The sequence below is a fragment of the Manacus candei genome, unplaced genomic scaffold (assembly GCF_025592945.1).
Source record: "Manacus candei isolate 608988 ecotype Guabito, Panama unplaced genomic scaffold, ASM2559294v1 h1tg000024l, whole genome shotgun sequence".
NCBI lineage: Eukaryota > Metazoa > Chordata > Aves > Passeriformes > Pipridae > Manacus > Manacus candei.
In genome coordinates, this window is record NW_026138072.1 from 4,633,423 (window position 1) to 4,655,655 (window position 22,233).

General features: G+C 39.1%; 2 protein-coding genes across 11 annotated transcripts in view; one reads left to right on the forward strand and one right to left on the reverse strand.

Moving 5' to 3' along the window:
- The window catches only part of IQGAP2 (IQ motif containing GTPase activating protein 2), a 125,465-nt gene that overhangs the window by 77,065 nt on the left and 26,167 nt on the right, over nucleotides 1–22,233 (forward strand). For 4 of the 10 annotated variants that reach the window (XM_051788130.1, XM_051788131.1, XM_051788132.1 and 1 more), the window contains 8 exons: nucleotides 145–232; nucleotides 2,659–2,822; nucleotides 3,379–3,539; nucleotides 5,756–5,880; nucleotides 7,348–7,511; nucleotides 15,922–16,012; nucleotides 19,952–20,113; nucleotides 21,317–21,459. In XM_051788130.1, coding sequence (XP_051644090.1) covers nucleotides 145–232; nucleotides 2,659–2,822; nucleotides 3,379–3,539; nucleotides 5,756–5,880; nucleotides 7,348–7,511; nucleotides 15,922–16,012; nucleotides 19,952–20,113; nucleotides 21,317–21,459 — 1,098 coding nt within the window. The remainder of the gene's footprint in view (nucleotides 1–144; nucleotides 233–2,658; nucleotides 2,823–3,378; nucleotides 3,540–5,755; nucleotides 5,881–7,347; nucleotides 7,512–15,921; nucleotides 16,013–19,951; nucleotides 20,114–21,316; nucleotides 21,460–22,233) is intronic. The other 6 variants (XM_051788134.1, XM_051788135.1, XM_051788136.1 and 3 more) reach the window with 3 other exon arrangements.
- F2RL2 (coagulation factor II thrombin receptor like 2) lies at nucleotides 7,524–15,915 on the reverse strand. Its single transcript, XM_051788206.1, has 2 exons — nucleotides 13,660–15,915; nucleotides 7,524–11,998 (listed from the first exon to the last, which is right to left on the reverse strand). Exons 1-2 carry the CDS (start codon nucleotides 13,715–13,717, stop codon nucleotides 10,911–10,913), a joined length of 1,146 nt encoding a protein of 381 aa, XP_051644166.1. The 5' UTR covers nucleotides 13,718–15,915; the 3' UTR covers nucleotides 7,524–10,910.

Genomic DNA, 22,233 nt, shown 5'->3' on the forward strand with positions numbered 1-22,233 from the left:
GGAAAGTATTAATGCTGTGTTTACTGTGCCATTGTATTTGATACACAGATGATAGTATAGTCCTAGTGTATCATCATTGGGCTTTATCCCTTTCTCCTATCAAACTTAAAACCATAATTCAATCTTGTTTTTCTGATCTGTTAGATAGCAGGGATTCCAAATATGCTCGACAAAAATGAAATACAGAAAGAAGTTAGTGTTGCCAATGCTGAAGCTGAGGCTCACAAACTTAGTGAGTAATACTCTTTTTTTTTTTACCATCACCATTTAATTATGTTAAGCTGATTAATTGAGTCCACCATTTCTTGCACATAAACAAGGTTTCTCAAACTGAAACCATATGTGTTGCATTTTATTCTGGCAATTGTTTGTCTCAGTGTCACAATTGCCAAGTCACCAATCTGTGCTGCATTGGGTCTACTCTTATCTGAGATAGGTAACACTTTTTCCTGAGACTAATTTGTGCCACTGATAAACACATTGGCTAAAACTGAAGACAGCGAATGGCTTGGTGACTTGAACAAATATTTATCAGTGCAGTATTAATCCTCACTTGGAAGTGATGACCACACTTGCAGAATTAAAATAGAATGATCACATGGAAGAATATTTTGCAATCACATCACAGAGGGAAATTATTCTCACTTTTAGACACATGTATCTAAATCTAACCTATTCTGCTAAGAATACCACATGACACAAGTTACAGTTCATAAAAAATATAGTTAAGGGGGATCTAAATTTGCAGTGCATTTATTGCTGCTTTTGACTGGAAACTTCTTTGCTAGGAAGTTAACCTTTGGTTAGTCTGCTGTCATTTCATGCTGCGTCTGGCATGGCTTAATGGCTGTTTTGTCTCTGGTACTGTTTCCAATGCTTTGAATGCAGGCTGATTGCTCTTGTAATGTGCCTAAAGGCTGTACCATGAGGTCAGTTTAAGCCAGAAGATAAGTTTAACTTGATCCCTTATATGTTTGCCTTTTTCAGATTAGTTAGCCATGTTGAGGAGTACTTCCTCTGAAAGAGTTACCTCTGGGTAAAGGAAAGGAAGATGAAAATGTGATGTGTGAAAAGCATTAACAGCAATCTGGAGAGAAACTTAGTTCTTACGATTAGTGGGTTTTGTTATGGGACTGTGAGCAACACAGTGTGTTGTTCAGTTTCAGAATAAGAAATCAGTAGCTTGGTTATTGGTTGCAGAACTAGTCTAGTACATTTGTGGACCTTGACTCTTTTCCTCTTTGCTCTTTCCTCTAAAAATGCATGCACACTCTAGCTGTGAGAGCCTTTCCTTTTTCTAACCTCAGGAATAGCTTTCAAGGGACAACATAGCCCCATATGACTTGACTCCAAAGCAATTGAAATGTGAGGTGAGGAGCTGTTTTAGGTGGGCCTGTGTACTTCAAAAGGTTTTCAAAGTCTTTCTGTTATGTAAGTTCTGAGTGTTGCTGCGTACATGAACTGTGGATGGTGTCTGCTGTACAAGAAGTCTTATACAAATTTGAGCACTCAGTGGTGACTAAAAGTGTTCCCTGGATAATAGTACACAGAAAAGCCATATGATAAGGTGGAGGAAATAGGGATTATTGATGGAAAAGGTGTTTGCATAATTGCTATTCTTTACTTGGCCACATGAGCTCTAACCTTAAAGGTTACTTCCCTTTCTGCAAGACCAGAGTGGTCTCTTGTACAGCATGTTCCTGGGTGTGTCCTGGCCTGGATTTCTTCAGAGATGGCTCCTCCAGGTGTGCAATTATGGTGGCACTGACTAAGCTGAGAAGTGTCATAACACTTCTGCAGCTGCCCATGTGGGAAGTGGTTTTCAGCATTTTTCTGCTGGGCTTCAAACCTGTAATGAAGTCAGTTCAGCAAAAAGCAAAACAGGCAAGTTGTTCAGGTACCAAAAAGGGTTACACTCACACTTGTCATATGCCTCTGTTGTGGTTTGTTTAAATGAAAATCTGAGCTCTGTAGCAAAGGGATTAATTTCTATACGGCAGTGCTTGTGAGGACTGATCTTCCACACTGGCAGACAAATGAGCAGGTGTTGACATGCAGAGAAAGTTCTAGAAACCATAGCATGTGGTTTTCCATTGGTTCAGCTACTGCTTTTCTGGCAGAAAATTCCCACCCTCCAGCATATTTGGATGATTTCTACCAGGTCTCCTGAAATCTACAGTAATAATTTTGTTGGTGTTGCAGGACAGGATTGTTTTGCCTAGCTCGATTAGGTCCTGCCAAAAGAAGGAGGTGAGGGAGGAAACATGGTGCAGAGGGCAGGGAGTATTTGGGGTGAAGCAAGACTGAGGTGCTGGAGCTGACATACCTACTAATACCTGGTGCAAACAAACCCAGGAGAAGTTAGGTCTTTCTAGGATGGGGTCAGTTCCTCGTTTTGTGTTAAAGGGACAATAAGCAATGTCTCATTTTAAAAGTCCAGAAACTTTAAAGTCCTCCAGTCAATTATTTCCTGCATACCTTTGAACAGACACTGTTTTCACAACATTCAGCAGTTGTCTTGAAATATTTCACAGAAATACTTTTTTTCTCTTATGACAGCAAATTACATTCTTTGGAATAATATAATTGTCATCCACATAGCATGAAGAACAAATGGCATATGAAAATTAATAAGCTTTTTTCCCTACTGTTCTTTAGAACTTATAGCGGTTGACAATATCAATACTGCAATTCGTAACTGTGATCCTAGTAAAACACTGGTTGCACTGATGAAACCTGAGGCACAGCTGCCTGTTGTTCACTCATTTGCTGCTGCTGTCTATCAGACTGAGCTGTTCAACCTCCAACAACAGAATGCTGTGGTAAGAGTGAAAAGCTTACAACCTGCTCATTGGTGTTATGCAGTCAAACCATGAAAGAGCACAAACATAGCATGTTGTTGTGTAAAATCAGACATAATTCTCTTTCCATGTTGTTATATTGCATGAATGGTTTCAGTTGAATAGACAATATTGAATTGCAGAACTTGACACACTTCAATCTGGCTGAGCTCTTGTGTTGCTACAAATAATTTTTTAATTGTTGCATGCTCCAAATGAGGACTAACTCTGGTTTATATACTGTATTGAAAAGCAATACTATACTGTATTCAAAAGCAATACTTTACTGTATTGCTATGACTAAGACCAGAAGAGATGGGACTGTGGAACAAAAGAAGGAAAGGCTGAATAAATGGGACATATAGCAAACCCAGTAAGCTCCATCACTATGTTGTGTCAATCTGGCATGCCTGTAACTAGGAGACTTTCCAGGCTTTTTAAATCAAGTCCATCTCCTTGATGGTATCTAGACTGTGTAACTCAAATTTGTTACACTGCTTATTTAGCTTCCTGACTGCAGTGCATTATTGTCCTACAGAATTACCTGGCACATGATGAACTGTCTATTGCAGTAGAAATGTTGTCAGCTGTTGTGTTGCTAAACCAGGCCTTGGAAAATAAGGACACCCTAACGATAAAGAATCATCTCAGAAACCCATGCATTGGCTTCAATAATCTGGAAGAGGAAAACTTTCAACGGTAAAGGTTTATTTTGTCTTGTCTGGCTGAGACTTGGCAAACTCTGCAAAAAAATAAGTAGGCATTTTACTGGGTGGGCTGTCCTATGTTGTGGCTACGAAGTTGAAAGTGCTGAAAGATCTGTGTTTTAAATTAATAAGGGATAATATAACAATTGATGAACTAGTTGTGTATCTAAATATAAACAATCACACAACCTCAGAGGTTTGGAGGCTACAGATGTGTGAGGTGCATGGAAAATATCCTCGGGAAGCAAACATTAAGATCTGACAAGAATTTTTGCAGACACTAAAACATGAACCAACTGTAGCTGGACACTGTTAATCACTAACCAGTCTGCAATTCTGAAAGATGATCTTCAAAATGAAACAGTGTTTAATACCTAAACATCCAGGAAGTTCCTTAAACCATGGCTGAGCCCTTTCTTGCTACAGAATTGCAAAGGTCTGAAAAATATAGCACAGTCCTGCTTGCTAACAAGCTGAGTGCAATGCTGTGGCACACATGTATGTTCAACATTACACTACAGTCTTCACTTGGCCAGGGTGGTGGAAGCCTATATGTGCTTCTGGAAGGCAGTAGAAGGCAAAAGGGGCAGCAGCAGCTGAAGATCTTGATCAGGTTGTCAGGGGACATGAATCTGAGAGCAGCCCTTCCTCAGTGTCTGAAAGCTGGAAGGAAGGCAGTCAGATTAGGAATAAGAGGCCAGTGTTTTGGTTAGAGGAAGAAGAATGACCTAAGATGGAGCAAAAGTAATCTGACACTTTGCTAATGTGAGGTAGTGCTTGTGGGAAAGAGAAGTAACATTATAAATATGCAGAAATGGACCCCAGAGTGTCCCAAATGCAGCATTTTTGGCTGATGTTAGTGACCCAGTCCTAAGATTAAGGTGCCAGTCAATACAGATGAAACATTAGGAATCAGTCAGGCTCAACAATAAAATAAAATTTCATTACGCCTTTATGTTAACCTGCCCTGCCAACCATATGTTGAATATCACAGGAAACTTTGAGTTGCACAATACCAGGAAGAATACAGGAGAGCTAGAAAAAGTTCATTGAGGTAGATGCTGTTCAATGGCTTTTATCAGAAGAGATTAACTTGTTAGGAAGGTGTTTCCTAGAAGAGAGAATTTAGGAGAAATATGTCAGAGGTTTCCAAAAGTGTGCACGGTGTGAGGAAGGTTAACAGAATCAGTTGCTAGCTTCTAATAACTCTAGTTTTTATTTTCTTATGAGAGTTGAATGAAGAAAAGATCAGAACCTATCAAATATAAAGCTTAAAATTTATATAAAGGATCGTCATCTCACAAAACACCTAGTGAGACTCACTTCTCAATAATATATAAGACTTCAAATAAGAGTAGCTAAATTAAAAGAGCACAGCCTTGTTTGCAACTATTAAAGTGATACGTAGCCTCCAGCTCGGGAAACTCTTAAATGCAGGCTACTGGGTGATTGAAGGACAAATCAGATTAGGAAATGATGAATCTCTCCTATTTATTTTTTTCTGGCAACCATTCATTCCTCGTCTGATGAAAATAGACACGTACTTGATCTGACATAGTGTGGCAGTTGTACGCTTGATTCAGGAATATGAAAATTATTTAACTTGTGTACACATATCTTAACACTAATGTGAAGGTTTCCAGCTCATCTTGACCTGTGATCCTTCTAAGAAGAGTAGACATGGGCTACAAAGACTGTGGTTGGAGGACCTTGAGTTGTGGCAACAGAAGCATGATTTTTTTTTTTAATCCCTTTTTCTGCCCATGGCCCATCATCTTCCATGTGGAGGGGGTATGGAGGTAGCAGGAGGTACTACAACCTGATGCTGGGTCTGAAATTCTGGTCTTTGAGTTCAAGAAGTCAACCATAGTTTTCTAAAGCAAGAAGCTGACCATAGTTTCTCCCACATTTATCTGCTGCACTGTACAGCAAATTGTAGGTCCAGTGTGCATATTGTTATCATCCCATATTGCCAAGAAAAGTGTTCTGAATTAGTGTATAGGGTGATTTTTTTCAGATCCTGAAATGCATGTGTAAAACAGGCAGTTCGCATGTCTGCATGATTCCTACCAAGAGCTGAGTTTGTCTGAAATTCATTCATTTGAAAAAATACTAGTCACTAAATGACGGATGATACATCTGACTAATGCTTTATGGCAGTTTCTCTTATACATGAAATACACTTATGTATTTTATATCTTCTTATAGTTATGCTGATACACTATTGTCTATTAAGTCAGAGGCTTCATCTCAAGGCCAAGATTATTTAAGCTGGAATGATATTCAGAACTGCATTGACATGGTTAATATGCAAATTCAAGAAGAAAATGAAAGTAAGTAGTTCTTCCTCTACGTTGCCCGCAGAGGTCATAAATTGGTCTTTGGTATATGAGTTAATGTACTGAATGGCCTTGTTCAGAAATTTGAGGCTATAAAGTTATGCCAAATTTGCGAGCAAGGAAATGAGAGGATGGCTTTTAGACTGCTTGCTATTTCAGAGGCAGTCTGGAGTGCAGTTTTGAGAACCTCTGTAAGAAACAGGCTGTTTGTGCCCTTCCCATACTCCCATTAGTGCTAATGTTTCATACTGGTAAGAGAAACTTCATATTACAGACTTATTGAAACTGGATTATTACTTCCTAAATCTAGTCAAGTGGTTGTCATGGATCCATTTGCTTGCAAAGTGTACCTTCTGGCAGGGTGGTGTGCTGAGCTGTTTGACTGACAGAGTACTTTTCTGTCTGAACCGCTGCACTCACTAGGACTTGGAACAGACCTTAAGAAAGGTGGTCTTGCATTAGCAGTGTAGGTCTTAGTACTAAAATAGCTGCACTTGGTTTCAGTGACATTGACCTCTGCCTGGGGATGGTTATTTGGGTCAGAGAGCAGAGGAAGAACAGAGATCTGTTTCCATAAGCAAGTCCTATGTCTACATGGTCTCTCTTTGGGACCACCTTAGAAAAATTGATCATTCCCCAAGCCTTATGATGATGTGTATCTGAGATGCCAGCAGGTGGGTTGTGGTGGGTCTGGGAGTGACTTGTTGAGAGACAATCCACTGCCAGCAGAGATGTCATCCCTCGCAGGTGATGGGGAAGCCCTTGGCTGATGTCTTTTTGGGGTGGTTTTAGCAACCACAAACAGCACATTTCAACACTGTTTAGGGGCAGGACAAAACTGATTTTAAACTGCTGAGACAAGTTTGAAGAAAATGAGTTAAGGTTTTGCTAAATACATTCCATCTTGTTACTTACTGACTGAAGTACTGAGTGCCACCGGTCAACATTATAAGATTGGCTGTTTAAGGTGAAATTACAAGAAAGGAGGTTAAGCTGTTATGTAATGCTGTAGCTAGGAGTGCAGTATGTAGGTATTTGTTCAAATCAGAGTTTCAAGTAAGCTGGTCTTAAACTACTTGAATATAAGTCTTTCAGTACTGTGAGCCAATATGTTGGTGAATATAAATAGATGTGAGACCTGATCTTTACTTAAGCTTCATGTAGATGCTTCTGCCCAGAAAGTAGGGAAATCTGTTTTCCTTTTTTTGTCAAGGATAATTTTGATTTTTATGAAGATTCAGGTAAATCAATAATTGTGGCAGGAAGGAAAACCGTACAACATAATAGCTTCAAGTGAATCTTAGAGCAAAACCAATTTTTAAGTCAGCTGCTGTTGCTGCCTCTGCTTCTTGTTATGTGATTTTTTCTGTTCTTTGTTTTACTGCTTTGTTTGTACCTGATATCAGCTAAGTTGCATCTTTCTTTGATAAGTTCATCCTTAATAACTTTTCTGTTTCATAGGAATCATTGCAATTGGCCACATTAATGAAGCAGTTGACCAAGGAAATCCTAAGAAAACTCTAGAAGCCTTGTTGTTGCCCACAGCCAAGCTTCAAGATGTGAGACCAGCAAATGCAAGGCATTATCAGGATATTTTGCACCATGCCAAAGCACAGAAATGCAAGGTTAGAGTTTTCACTGTTGTTCTTTGCAGGAATCGAAATCCCAATTCTTTTCACTTGCATCTGTGTTCCTGTCCTGTTCCCCTGATGTTTGGATTAGCTGTGCCAATGGGGTTGCAAATAAGCCTATGACAATAAACTGGCAATAATTAATTTTGCACTACAACTTATTCTGACTGGTAAAAGGGATTACTTCTCAATGTAATAATACTAAGACATATTCTGCATATGTCTTGCTACTGGCTTGATGTAACTTCACTTATTTTTAATTCTACTAGGTTGCTGCAGCTATTACAAAATATGGTCAGCAGCAGTCCTGACATATTTATGAATTTGTGCAAGGATATAGTTACAGGACTGTGTTTGGCAGGTAGCTACAGTATGGAAGGGAATTGAGGCTTTTGTCGGAAAGGGGTCACAGTAATGGTGTTCCTTAACAAACCTTTGGGAAGTACCTTGAGGAGTCTCTGTGACTTAAGCTCTTTTACTGTAGTGGACTTCTGTACATATTTCTGTTACAAATTTATCATGTAAGAACAAGCTGACAGTCTTGTACGTGCCTTCAGTTTAAACTTATCTCAGCAGGATATTGCTATCTGCTTCCCCAAAAGCGGTGGCCTGGTTAACATTACAGCTCAGGAAACATAAACAAAGATCAGCCTAACAGTTTGCAGTATGTGACTGAACACAAGCTTAGCTAAAGCTACTAGCACAGCACCTAAAATATCCAGGGTTTGGAAAAGATGCTTAATATTTACACAGCATGACTCTAAAAGTAATATGGTCAGCTGGAGAAAGTCTGCAAACTTTGACTAGTAGAAATATCTTCCAGCTATCTTGTTACCTCACCTGTGGTACCTGCTGTGAAACTGCGTGTTTCTGTACTCCGCTGTCAGAGTTTTGAAAAGGTGTTTGCACAAATCAATTTCTTCCCTGGGTTCCCAGAAAGGGCTGGTTTCACTGAGCCCTCAGTGCTGAAAAGCTTTCTCCCTTGCCATGTTTGCTGGGGAGGGTTTTGTGTGTGCTGACTTTACGTGTCCTGGCTGGGCCAGGGTCAGTGTTTGTGTGCAGAGAGAGGTGTTTGTGTGCCCATGAGCATGGTGGCTGCACAGTGCTGGCCCAGGATATACCATGTGCATGCACAGTAAGCCAGGATGCCTCCAAGGCAGAGAGCCAGAGCCCACAGGTACCCACATGCCTGCACACAGCAACCCTGCCCTGTTTTTTCTCCCAGATGCAAACCTGTTGCCTACTCCTGTCTCTGTGTGAACGTGCTGACAGGAAATAAAAGAGTGTTTCCAAGTCTTGGAACCAAAACTGTACTGTCTCGTTGAAATCTTCTCACTCCAAAATTTGTGATATTCCAATAGACTTCTGCTAACCTTTCTCTTTTGAGCTATTTTGGTTTTGCAGTCTTTTGACAACTACTTAAAACATCCCCCTGCGAACAGCAGTATTGCTCCTGTTTCAGAAGAGAGCAAGACACTGTCCTCCTAAAAGAAATATTAAGATACAGACTTATTCTTTATGGTGGCCGATCACACAGACATCACTATTCTTTAGGTAAAAGATGATTTAGATGGACCCTTCCTTTAAAAAAAATTCAAACACAATTGAAAAGATAGACAGACTTCAGAAACTGCACTATTTCCCACTTTTTCTGATCTCTGTTTATAAAGCAAATCTGTCTTTAGTTGCATTTAGCATATTCTGAGTGACCTGTGGTAAAAGGGAGTGTTTGATTTACAAGGATCTGATAGGTTTCCCTGTAAACTTCCTGTGTTCCCCAACATCTGGAAAAACATATGGGTCAAACCTTCTCACCTTAAGCAGCTTGCTGTCACTTCTCTGTAGCTGTGGTGGCTTTGGGGAAGTAGAGTCTGTACCCAAATCTGCCAGAACCTGTTACAGGTTTTAATCTCAGATCTGTCCTATTTGCTCCTTGCTTGAAACTGAAAATGAAAACCTGGAACTTATTTATTCCTGTAATCTTAAACCACAACTTTTAGCAGTTCTGAAGGCCTTTTCAAATCAAGTGTATTCCCAGTGAAGAGAAACCCTCTGTTTAGGGAATGTAGTATGGATAACTGAAAAGTTAAACAGATGTACCAAAGGGTACAAACCCTCTGAAAGGGTTCCTGTGTTTGGCTGTGGATTTTTTTGAGGGATAGGAACACGGGTCTAGTTAGCTTTATTTTCAATAACTTTAAAATAATTCAAATATTATACAGCTATCTTTAAAGTATCTTCGTGTGCATTTTGAAGGAATGGCAAGATTAAAACGAACTTAATTTAGGAGCCAGAAGAAATTAAAGAAGGGAGAGTCTTACCAGACTGCAAATTCCCTTGAGGCATTTTCCAGTGCAAGCTATTTTATTTAAGTAAAGTTTACAATACTATTATCAAACCAACATAAAACATTTTTCTCCTCCCTGTCTTACATGCTGCAGTTACAAATGCAAACAACAATCACTGAGCTCATTTTGTAGGAACTTAGTATATATGTAGCTTTGGAGTCTGTGTAAGAGTAAAAGCTGACCCTTTGTTTTACTAAAGTGGACAATCAATTATAACCAGTTGCAGTATTTGTAACACTGTAGCTATTTCCTGTCAGGATATGGAAACAGAATACTACAAAACAGCTTCCCCATTCTGCTTACCAAGCAAGAATAATACATGCCTGGATTCACACTGATAAGGGTTAGCTCCCAGCACTCCTTGTGGTCTAGGGATTGCAGGCACTGGCAAAGTGGAAGAACAAGTCCCCAGTGCAAAACTGGTTAAGCAGCCTCATAGAATGTTTCCCTGGAAGAGTCAGGCTTGGTATCTACAACTGTAGATTAACTGCTCCTTAAACCTGTGTGGACTCTGGCTCTTTATTTTCAACATCCAGGGCAGTATTTGCTCTTGACTGTGTAAGAGAGAGAGCTTTTACAAAGTTTGACAGCTCCTAGGCATGTAAAAAGTGCTTTTAGTTGTTCCCATTTCCATTAGGCCAGAAACTTGTTTTTGTATCACTGTTCCTGCAGTGATGGCTGGCTGAGAGCTAATTTGAAGTATTTGGAAATCATGAACTGGTCTAAAGTACCCCTCTTCTGGTGCTCGGAGGCTGTGGTGACTGATACTCTGGCAGCTTCTCCATGGCCTCAGAATGAAATGGATGGAGGTGTAGAGCTTCTTCCTTGAATCTAGGTACAAAGTTGTTGCAATACATGTGATAAAATCACAGCGCTGGAGAAGTGTATTTTTGGAGATACTCCTTGCATGGAAGGAAGTAAATTGTACTGAGATTGTGTTTTTTTAACACTTTTTACAGTTTAATTGTCACACCTGAGACTTATTGCTGTCTGTGTTAATACTTCACAAAGTCATAATTCCAGTAATAGAAATACAGGACTAAATTCATTTTTCCCTGTATATTTTAACCATTGTTAGATAAATATTGGATTGACTTCTAATTTTTGACATCAGAAAATAAAGGAAAGGATCAAGACAACTGTTTAAGCTGCTAAGACATAAAGCAATTAGATAAAATGAATACAACCCATCTGTGTTGTAATAGTAATAGTTGATGTGATGGACAATAAGGATAATATTGCTTGGCACGAAGCAAATAGCAAAGATGGTAAGGATCAAAAGACTGACTTTAACATACCAGAACCATTCACGAGTCTTGAGTGTTCGTATAATTGAGACATAGCAGAAAATGATAGTCGCAAGAGGTATCAAAAACCCAAATATAGCTAAAGAAACATAGTAGTAGAACTGGAAGGAAGATATCGTTTCACAGGCATTGTGCACGTCATGGCAGGTATAAATGCCCAGTTGCTTCACATAATAGCTTTGCTGCATGATGCAAAGTGGGAGCATGTACAAGAAGACAATGGTCCACACGGCAGTGCACGCTGCAATGGCGTAGGCGCGCTTGGGAAGGCTCTTGTAGGTGAAAGGGTGAACGATGGCCATGTAGCGGCTGATGCTGATGCACATGAGCAGCAGGATGGAGCAGTACATGTTGCCATAAAACACCACTGTGGTAGTTCGGCACATCATTTCCCCAAATACCCAGTTGTTCCCGTTGATGTGGTATGCTATTTTGAAGGGTAGCATGATGCAAAAGAGCAGATCTGAAACAGCCAAGTTTGTGTAGAGGATGGCAGTGCACACGGAGCGGATCCTGAACAATAGCATCCACAAAGTGATGGCATTAGATGGCACACCCAGTAAAACAGCACTGAGGTAGACAGCAGGTATTAGCTTGGTGCTCAGAGAACTGGTCAAGTATTCCAGTGTGGTGTTGTTCACTTCTGTTAAAGTGGAGTCGTTTGACTTTTTTGAAGTGCATTTATTTTCTCCAATACGAATGGTTGTTGTTTCCCCTTCTATAGCATAAGGGGGGATGTAATCATAGTCTCTTGCTGAAATTCCACGGAAAGTCTTAATAAGAGACACAGTTTTAATTGCGGAGCCATTCTGTGAAAATTCTGAACCTTAAAAACACCAAATATTGTTAAAACCACAAACTACTAGATTAGCAATATAATTCACCTTCAGGTACAGAGAGAGGAAGGTAAATATCTCCATGTGAAAAGTAATATATTTTTAAAAAATTTGGTGACACTCTCCTTTGCTTTGGGTGTTCATATCAAATGTACTGAGAACAGTATTCACTTGTCATTTCACACTCAGTGCTGAAAATGTATTGTTAACTTAGTGCTAAGCTGATCTTTCTGTGTTTTTGCATGTTTTCAGTAATCTTTGGTGAAAAAATATCAGACTCTTCTGTAATGTTTATGACCTGTAGAGGGTTTTTCCTCCAAAGTAGTAATGTTGTTAATTCTTCATATAAGCAGCAGCCTTGGTTTAGGCTTGATCTGAATTTCCAAAGCAAACAGCATTTCCATCCTTGTCACTTCACATATGAAATGCATGACTGCAAAAGATGCAAAAAGCACTGTCTTGTCTAACCCAGGCTAAAACTTTCAAAAATCTGAAATACCCTCAATTTTTTGGGTCTCACATATCAAATTAATGTTATTCTTCAGCTTCTGACTAAAGCAAACCAAATCTTTTCAGCTTCTTGTGCCTGAGCAAGGGCAGTTAGTTTTGAGAACTGACAACATATGCTTGGGCTGGTACTAGGTGTAATTTACTGGTAAGTGAATAAAACTTTTTAAGAAGCAGGAAAATTTTCAGTGTGTATATATTGTTAGCATGTGGGCAAAACCAATAATACCACTTTTATTAAAGCCTGTTCTTCAATCTTTAGTAGAGGACTTTGTAGAGACATTGATGTTTCCATATGAAGCACAAATGTGCTTTCTTAATGCTTTCTTAAACCCATGTGTTTTAAAATAAATTTGCAGAGTAAACAGCTGTGTAAGTAAAATTGTTTTCAGCTGTGTTTAATGCAAAAAGACTGTAAAGCTTAGAGCATGCGTCATGAAATTGGAATTCAGAAGCAAATTGAAATTTGGCTGAAAACCTGGTTATTTTTTTTTACCTTTCCATATTTGAACAAAATATGGAAAACGGTTTTATCAATGCTCACTGGCACATTCATGGTAGAATATTTTGAAATCATAATTAGTAGACTCCATTCCTTTTAATATTACTTTTGACAGTTAATCCAGAAAATTAGTTTTAACAGCTCTTTACGTCATATATGTGCGCACATAGGCATGTATAAATATAGATTGTGTATACATATATGATTTGAAAACAGCTTTAATTCTAGAGAGAAAAAAGAGATTTATGATTTAATGATTTCCTTTAGTTATTTTTATCACAATGGTTAACTGAGCATTTCCTTCTAGTAACACCATCTGTGAAGCTGTAAAACAAAACACCGCAGATTCAAAATTATCATATCACTACAGAAATACTAGATAAAAGATGTGTCTTCAGTAACTGCAGTGATTTTATTTATTCCCTTAAATAAAATTCTTTCTAGAAAATAACTGGGGGGACGTAAAACATCACTGAAATGAAAGAATAAAAATCTGCTTTAAATGAGACTTCCTAGAGTACAGTTTTCTATAATGTTACAGGTGCAACCTACTTCAGGTTTGCAGCTTCCAAAGACACAACATTATCAAAAAACCCGTGTTATTGACTAAAATATGGAATAGATACAGAAAGGAGGACTCACCTGTTGTGCAAAGACTGGAAGTAAGAGAGAGCAGTCCAGTGAAAAACAGTATCTTCATTGTAGTGTGTGAAATCCGGCAAGCCAAACAATGGTACTGCCCTAGTTCATCTCGAGAGGTGCTTTGTGGGGGATTTTTTTTCCCCTCTGTGAGTGACTAAAGAATGATTGATCAGTCCTGCAGAAGCATCCTGTAAGCATGAGGTTTATGGTAAGGAGCTAATTTGCCCTTTGTCTACTACAGCAAGAGGGTGTGACGTATCCAAATATGCACACATGACTCAGTTTCAGCCTCTGTCCAACGCAGAGATAAAACTGCTTTACTGCAGCAGTTTAACTCCTAATTTACCATGAACCTGAAGCTTATGTGCAGGGTTCTACTGAAATTTGTACATACAGACATTTGGGGTAAAAAGATGTTTTCTGGAAAAATCAAAGAGTGTGTTCAGTAAATCCTCCAGGGTCTCATCTAGAGAACAAAATGTCACATGGCTGAACTCTGAACCCTTCTCCAGGAAGAAGACAGGCTTGGAGATATGTGATGATCTCAGTTTAGCAAAGGTGAAGGTGGAAAGAAGCCACACATACAAACATGCCTTTAAAAAACTGTTCTGCTTTGCCTTTTTTCTCCCTACCCACTGTTAGCTATCTGCTTCCTTCGATCTAGCTACTGGCTCCACTCACAGTTCCCACTCCTCCACAGCCTGCAGCCTCTAAAACCTTTTCCCTATTTTCGTCTGCTGTTTTGCTCATCCCTTCCTTTTTCTCTGCCTGTTTTCTGTTTGGTTGGTTTTTGGGTTTGGTCTGTTTTTTTTTCTCTCCTCTCCCTTCCTTGAGTGGCAAATAACAATGGCTTGTTTCAGCAGGTAAAATTAGCCCAAGTCTTGGTCTGACTTCCAACTAGTTGTGAGGCTCAGCATAAACTGTACTTGGCTGCAGAGAAGTATTTGTGTCTGTTCTTGTATTTAATGTGTAAATACTTGTTACTAGATAAGGAATTCTTTTCAGTTTCTCAATCCTCTTTTCAAAATTGTCAGCTGTAGTTTAGGAATTTATTATATGCTCTCCCAAGTGTTAACTCTAACTCTCGGTAGAAAAATGTGCAGTCCACTGTCCTGTGATTGTCTGGCACTACTTGATGTCATTTATATATTCTGTTACCTTGTTTATACATAAGATAAAAACTGAAGATCATGTCTCTAGGGTTTTCTACCCTGTTTTTTCTTGGTAATTTCTGTGGATATCAGATTTATTGGATCTTTGGCCTGGAGATAAAACTAGAGGTATTCATTGCAAAGCTGGTTCTTTTTCCACAGTGTTTTAGTTTGGCTGGGATTTTTTCATGAAATATTTGTGTATATCCTGGATCTTTATCAACTGATACATTAATTTCTCTCATCATTAGTCTATTATAGACCTGGTACCTCTATTTCTCTTTTACATGAATTTTCCCTCCTCCTATTGGATTAGATTTTAAATGCTACTTTAGCTCTGAAACCCTTTTTTGTCTGCTGAAGTGTTGGTTCACCTGTGAACCTGGGCAGGAAGGTTTATTAATTGGTATGTAGAGCCCAGTTTCCTGCACTTTCTGTTTTAACTTGGTTTTAATGTCATGCACTGTTAGCCTGTAAGAAGAGTAATACCTGCTCTACTGCTTCGGAAATGTTTGCCATTTGAGCTAAGTCTTCATTACTAAACCTAAGTTGTCCTTCTATGTCAGTTTTCACTGTTATTTTCTAATGTAATGTGTACTCAGGTATACACAGGGATCCTTTCCAAATAAGGGATTTTGAAAGAAAGCCAACTTCCTGCAGTCTTCTGCTATGTTCTCTCTATGCTGCTGTCATAGTGCTGCCTGAGAATGTATGGGTTTATGTGACATTCAGACTACTTTGCCTGCATATCATGGAAATTAAAATGTTTCTATCTTTGTCAGAATTTTTATTGATCTTTAGCAGGATGAATTCTATGTCAGCAGAGTCAGTACAGAGGAGCTCTAAGGTTTTGCAGATAAAAACTGAGATTTAAATAAATTCTATTCTTCTATACATCAAAACTTTCAGAGCATTGTATTTGAACGGGAGCTTATTCAAGTCGGTAAATAGAATAGGAACGTGTTTCATTGCTGATTTTAAGCAGACAAATTCTTTTTAGTGTCCAGGGGCTTTGCAAGTGGAGATTGTATGTTAGAGCTGTATCAGTATGCTCAGACAACTCTTCTTATAATTCAGTTTTTTCAAGGCTTTTTTCTATCTTTTTTTCCAGGAATCCCAAGATGAATCAGCACTTCTGTGGCTGGATGAAATACAAAGAGGAATCAGTGATGGCAATAACAACATAAAAGAAGCAGCAATTGGTAAGTATTAACCTGCATCTGCACTGCTCTTGTTTTTCTTAGTCTTGAGAGATTGAAATTGATTATTTACTTTTTCCACTTCAGGGAAGGGTGAAAGACCTTTAAATACAAAAGAAATGAATGCATGTTCTTTGTTTTCCTGAAGTTGGGATGATTTAGAACTACAGGGGTGGTGTTAGTTTTATCTAAAGTGGTAATATTTAAGGTTTGAATTACAATTCAGTGGATTTGGTTATACAGGCTAACATCATGACCAAGATTTCTAATGTCAGTGTATCTTCACGTAACTCCTGAAACATCTGAATGAGAATGAATATGCTGTTCAGGAGCTTATTTTTCTTATGATTAAAATGTTGATGCATATTTTAAAAGCAAATATGTGTTTACAACTTCGCTTATTCATATTTCTTTATATTGTCTTTTATGAAGTGCTAACAAATATTAGGAACATATTAACTTTAGTGTAAAAAGAGCACTCATTTGTTTGGGGTGAACTACATGCTCTTCTAATCTGAAAGGAAGAGGAAAAATGCTGAGGTTTATCCTGTCAGGGCATTGTATATTGAATCCACTCAACACCTTCTGTCAAAGAGAATGTATTATTATACGATATAACAAACTTTGGCAAGTAATGCAGATGTGTAGCTGGGTATATGGGGCACACTGGAGAGCACGGCGGGATGCCTGCCTGTTCCTGCCTAGGGCCAGCACAGACTAGCGAGGCACTGCGTATTGGTTAGCCTTCTGCTTGACTCGGCTTTGGGTGAGTCAGTGTCGCCTTCTTTTGCACCTTAGGAGCTTGTGAATACAATTGCTGAAGTCAGTGCATTCCTGGAGCACTGGGCTCAGCCATCCTTAGTGTAGTGTGGCAGCCTGTGTACTCATAGGCATGTCAGTAGTTAGTGCTTGGGAAGTTGTGGGTGGAAGAAAAGAAACAGAGCTAGCTACTATAAATAGCTATCCCTGTTATATAAATGGATACTAAATAGAGCATTGCATTTTGCATTACTATTACTTTAGAATTGATTTAAACAATTAATACAGTCTTCATGTAACAAGTCAGTTACACTGAAAATAGTTGAAATACCTTCTGTCATGGACAAAAACAGCTTCCTATCAATGCCCCCCAGAACCATGAGGAAACATCTGAGCGCATGGAAGGGAAGGAAACGTGTAGCTTATAAACAAATGTGAGTTAAAACTAAAGAGCAATTTGAAAACATCCTCATTTGTGTTCACTGGTGTAAAAGCATTAAGAATATATATCATAAACAGCCTGCAGAAGTTAGCACAGCATAATTCATATACCAATACCACACAATGTTGCTAATGATAAGCCATTGCTCCATCCACCACCTAGTTGTTGTAGTAAAATCTTTTCATATAATCTGTGTTGGCAGTACCTGCACAGTTTTTCACAATCAAGGATGTTCAGTGGAACTGTTTTAACATGTCACATGTAGAAAGAAACCTACTAATCTCCTGTACTCTGCCCTCTGGGTTGAAAGGAAGCACTGTCAGCACAGCACATTCTTCAGAAAAGCTCTAAGGTTTTGCAGCTAAAAACTGAGATTTAAGATTTTCCCATGGCACAGAACCTGATACTTCCTGTAACAAATGCATCCTGTCTCAGGAAGTTTGCATATTGCGTTGACACAGTCTAAACTGAAAGTTCAGCTTGATCACAATTTCGAAATGGACTTTTAATTGTCTATCACAGAGGTACTATTTTTGAAAGGCAAACAACTTCAAACCTTTTGCAAGGCAGTCAAAAAATTGTTTTTCAGTCAAGAAACTATTTTTGAGATTGCTGCAGTAGTGACAATAAAATAAGCAGTAAAATAAGAGAAGGTACTGGCAGCTGTGCTGAAACAGTCTTGATCACTTCCAAACTAATTTTTATGCTTTATAAAAATATTAAATACTACAGTCTTAAAATTTTAAAATAATTTTACCGTTTTTCCTGTCAGTAAAGGGCTATATGCTGTATTTTTATTGAGGAAGAAGTGTTCAGTAAATGCTGGTGCATTTCCTAATTCTTTGCAGTGCTTTCTGTATGATTTGTATCACCCTACTTCACTTCTTGAATCAGTTCAACCATTGTACTCCTTATCTAAGTGAGGGACAAAATGGAATTGGCCAAGTATCAGAAATAGACTTGAATACCAACTTTAGTCTTACACAGGAAGAGTCTGTCTGTCATGGGAGAGTCCAAGTTATAGGAAAAAGCTGATCATTGGCCTTGTTGAGAGTTCAGGCTTATCACAGCAGACAACTGCAGCTTTGATCACAGCTGTTTGAAGGGAGAATGGGTGTAAGAAAGAGCCCTTCACAGGATTGATCTGGTACTGGCATCTTAACTGCTACAGAAGCAGACTGGAGCTTACAGTTCTTCTGCAGCTACAGATGGCTAATCTCCACTTATCTTATAATTTTCCAGGATCTACGTGGCCCTGGTCTAGAGCAACAGCCACAGTATTAATTGCTAGCACTTAAATAGAAAGGAATCATTTTCTGCTGAAATGAGTGTTTTCCCTAGCTTCTCAGTTTTCCCTGCTTTCTCACCACTGACCAGATGCCTGGGCATCACAATGCCACATCAGCGGTAGAAAGACATCTCCAGTCTCACAGGGAGCACATGTATGCTTGGCAGGGTCTGTTTCAAAGCACAGAAAAATAGCAGGATGCTATCTGATAGAAATTCAGACGATGGTGGTGTGGTGTTGTGCCTCTGCTTTGTTTCTCAGCTGGCTGACTGTATTTTTAGGTTTATGAGTTAATGTCTAGCCAAAGCTACTCATTCCACCTTAGTCTGACTACCAATAAAGACAAACTGTTTCTCTAACTGAAATACTCTTCTGCTTGCTCAGTGTTGTGGGGTGACTCCTGTATGTAGGCTTTTGACACTAAGCACCTTCTGGGTCAGCTCTGTGTAGTGATCTGGATAGACACAAGATAAGGAAAAGTGTTTAGTGCTGCAGCATGAAGTGCAGTTATGGAGTGCAAAGGTAGCCAGACTCACTTAAGCCAGTATACAATGTGTATGTTCTAGACATATGTCTATTCACTTGTTCCCTTCAGCATGGATCTTGAATTTAGCTGTGAATGAACACCTTTAAAGACTAAAGCAGCCTAAACATCTAGCATGTAAGGAACTTTGAAGTTGCATGTGCTCCCACATGCTGTCAGGTGTGAAATCAGTTTCTTCGGTGATGGTGGGACCTGCACTAAGCAAGAGATGCTTAGGGAGTCTTGAATTAGAATATGGCTAATGTTGTATAATCTCGAGGTTTACATATGCTTCACCTCTCAGGGTGCTTTTATGTGCCCTGGAAGCAAAAGCTGCATCTCTGGCAAATTCAAGGGCATGAATTTCCTTTAAAAAGCTCCTGAGGGTGAGTTCAAGAAAGGGTTGCTTCAGGACGCTGACTAGGTTGCTGCAAGGATTTACTCAAGGCAATCAGTTTTAATTCCCATTTTTTTCACAGTAAAAGTGAATGTTAAGGTTTACACCTTGTAACCGAATTATTCTGTGTACCTCTAGAAGGCTCCCAAGTGATCAGCAGATGATGGCCTGTTTGTTAGGGCAGGCTGAAAGTGAAGGACTTGCCATCCTCAACCCCTGCCCTACTTGTAATCTGGTGTGTCTACTTGTTGGGGAGCAGCTCTGCCCTCTAGACTGCTCTCAATTGCACTGTGGCTTCTCCCCAGTCTGGGTGGAGCACACACTTTCTACCTAACACGCTTGATGTTCTCCAAAACATTTGTCCTTACAAGCACAAAGGAGGCTGCAAATGGGTAAAGCACTGAATTGCTGTGTATGTCATGCTGTCTGTGTGTGCCAGCCTTAGAAGTCCATTTTCAAAGTTGCTGGAGGCTAGAGTTATGGGTACATAAAGTATAAGACACTTAATTTTCTACATCATTGTATTACCGTAGTGGCTGCTGGAATATCAGTGATTAACAAGAGCTTGGAGAAGGGTGATTTACAGCCAGTCCTGATGACACTTCAGTCCAAGTTTGGATTACAAGTCACTCCTGAGTGTGCTGAAGCCTACTTCAGGAATCTCTCTGAAGCCAAGAACCTCAAAAATACAGAAGGTAAAAACCTTCCTGAATAGGACAGTTCCACATGTCCATATCACTGAGGCAACCAGAAAGCTAGAACAGAAAACTTACCTAAAATCACTGTAAATAGAGGAAGATAGATGCAGGTTTTTAACCTTTTAACAAATGTTATACTTTTCCAAGTGCTTTTTACATGATGTTGTACTGTTGCACACATCATTCAAATCATAGTACATACTGAGAAACAAGTCTAGTTATTTCCAGAGTCTAGCTAAGACTTTCTAGAATCTCAGCATAGCCTCTGATTGAATTTAGGGCAGCTTCTATGCAACTGTCCATCCTCTCAGAAAACCATATTACTCTCTAATAGCATTTTATTTTTCCTATTAGCAGATGCAGAGATGCACAATTGAGCCTTACATGTTACCGCCAAAGATCAAGCCAGGCTCTGACATTGTCCACAGCTCATTTATAATCCCTGTGCATTGCCAGAGCAGCAGTCATCAGTAAAAGCTGGGGCTAGAATCTGCCCTTAGGAAGATGATGGAATGTTTTGTCACATTAGAGCTGCAAAAGCTGGTCATAGCTAACAGCAGCCAAAGTTAGCTAAAAGTTAAAATAAATACTACCAATATAATACACTTTCTTACAGTGGATGGGCATATTTCATTCCACAACATGAGTATTTTGAGGGCATTTTGCACAACTGACCTTACCAGCTTTATCTTGGGGCCTTTTGTCCATGCGGATATGAGGCTTTTCCTGCCTGCGGCCTGTCAGGATAAAGCTTTGTTTACCAAAGCACTAAAAAAGAAAATTATATGGATATAGGAAATGTCCTGTGTGAGGTAAGTGTCAGTAAGTCCAGCATTTGGACAGAAGACAAGAGCAACATTTTTTTATAAACAGTCTCACTTACATGAGTGATGATGGAAACCATAACACACAGTGTTTCAGGAGTGCTAATTTGGCACATGGGGGTTTGGAGAGGCTGGCAGTGGATCTGTACCAACCTCATAACCGCTTCACTAACCTTATAGTTGTTTCATTCTAGAGGAATCACCCTCATCTATCTAACAGGGTATTTTGAAAATCCTTATTACAAACTGGGCCAAGATATATAGTGATACTGCATGTAAAATGGCTTCATTGGCAAATGCAGGGAGGTGAAATGGGTAGGGAGAGCTGTAATTTATCATGGCACAAATGTGTACTAATGGTGTGTACTGCTTTTAGGTTCTAATGAAAGTCCATGGATTAAACTTGTAATGAAAAGCATGTATGATTACTACTACAATGTGGAAACTGAGGAAGGTACCTGTGACACTCCTGAAGGAGTTGTACCAAAAACTTCATGGTTAACTGGTGAAGAAATCCAGGTAGGTAGTTGAAACATTTGCTTTTACTGCAAATGCAACATAAACATTTGAGGGAAAGAGCGTGAGACATGGCAATATTGAGAGGCTGTGGTGGGTGACACTGAAGATCACTTTATCAGTATCTGCTTCCGGCAAGTGCAGCAACTTAAGTCTAAACAGTGATAGCACAGCCTCCTGTCTACTATCTGGCAATGATTTAGGGACTTCCTGACTGGAAGTTACAGCATTCGTTCCTCTTCATGGCCACCAGCAGACACCAATGGAGGGAAGTTTGATTGCTTCCATATTCTTTTATATTGTCTGGATTTTGCACTGGCCTTTGCGTTGGCCTATGGCAAGGAATTTTATGATGTATTTGGTTGCAGGTGGAACTACCATTTTCTGTTTAAATCTAATCCTCTGACAGTATTTTTGTATCTCCAGTAGGATGAGCATGCTACTTAAACTCTCTTATTATAGAGATTTTGTGTTAGTGTGTAATATAACTTACAACAAAGTAGATCACATGAGCTTCTGAGCAATTTGTTCTTCTTTTATTCTGATGCAGCTCATCTAAGTTACAGGCATACTCCTCTACACAAACAACTCAAGTCACAGTGTATGTCCTTCTGAAATTCTGAATGCAGCAGTACTTGAACATGCTTCTCAACAGAGAACTCACTGATTCAATTAGTACTTCTAGATGTATGACTTGTACAAAACACTTTTAAGTATTGGGAAAGCAGAACTCTCCTAAAATATAACAAATACTCTCTTAAAATAGCATATTTATTT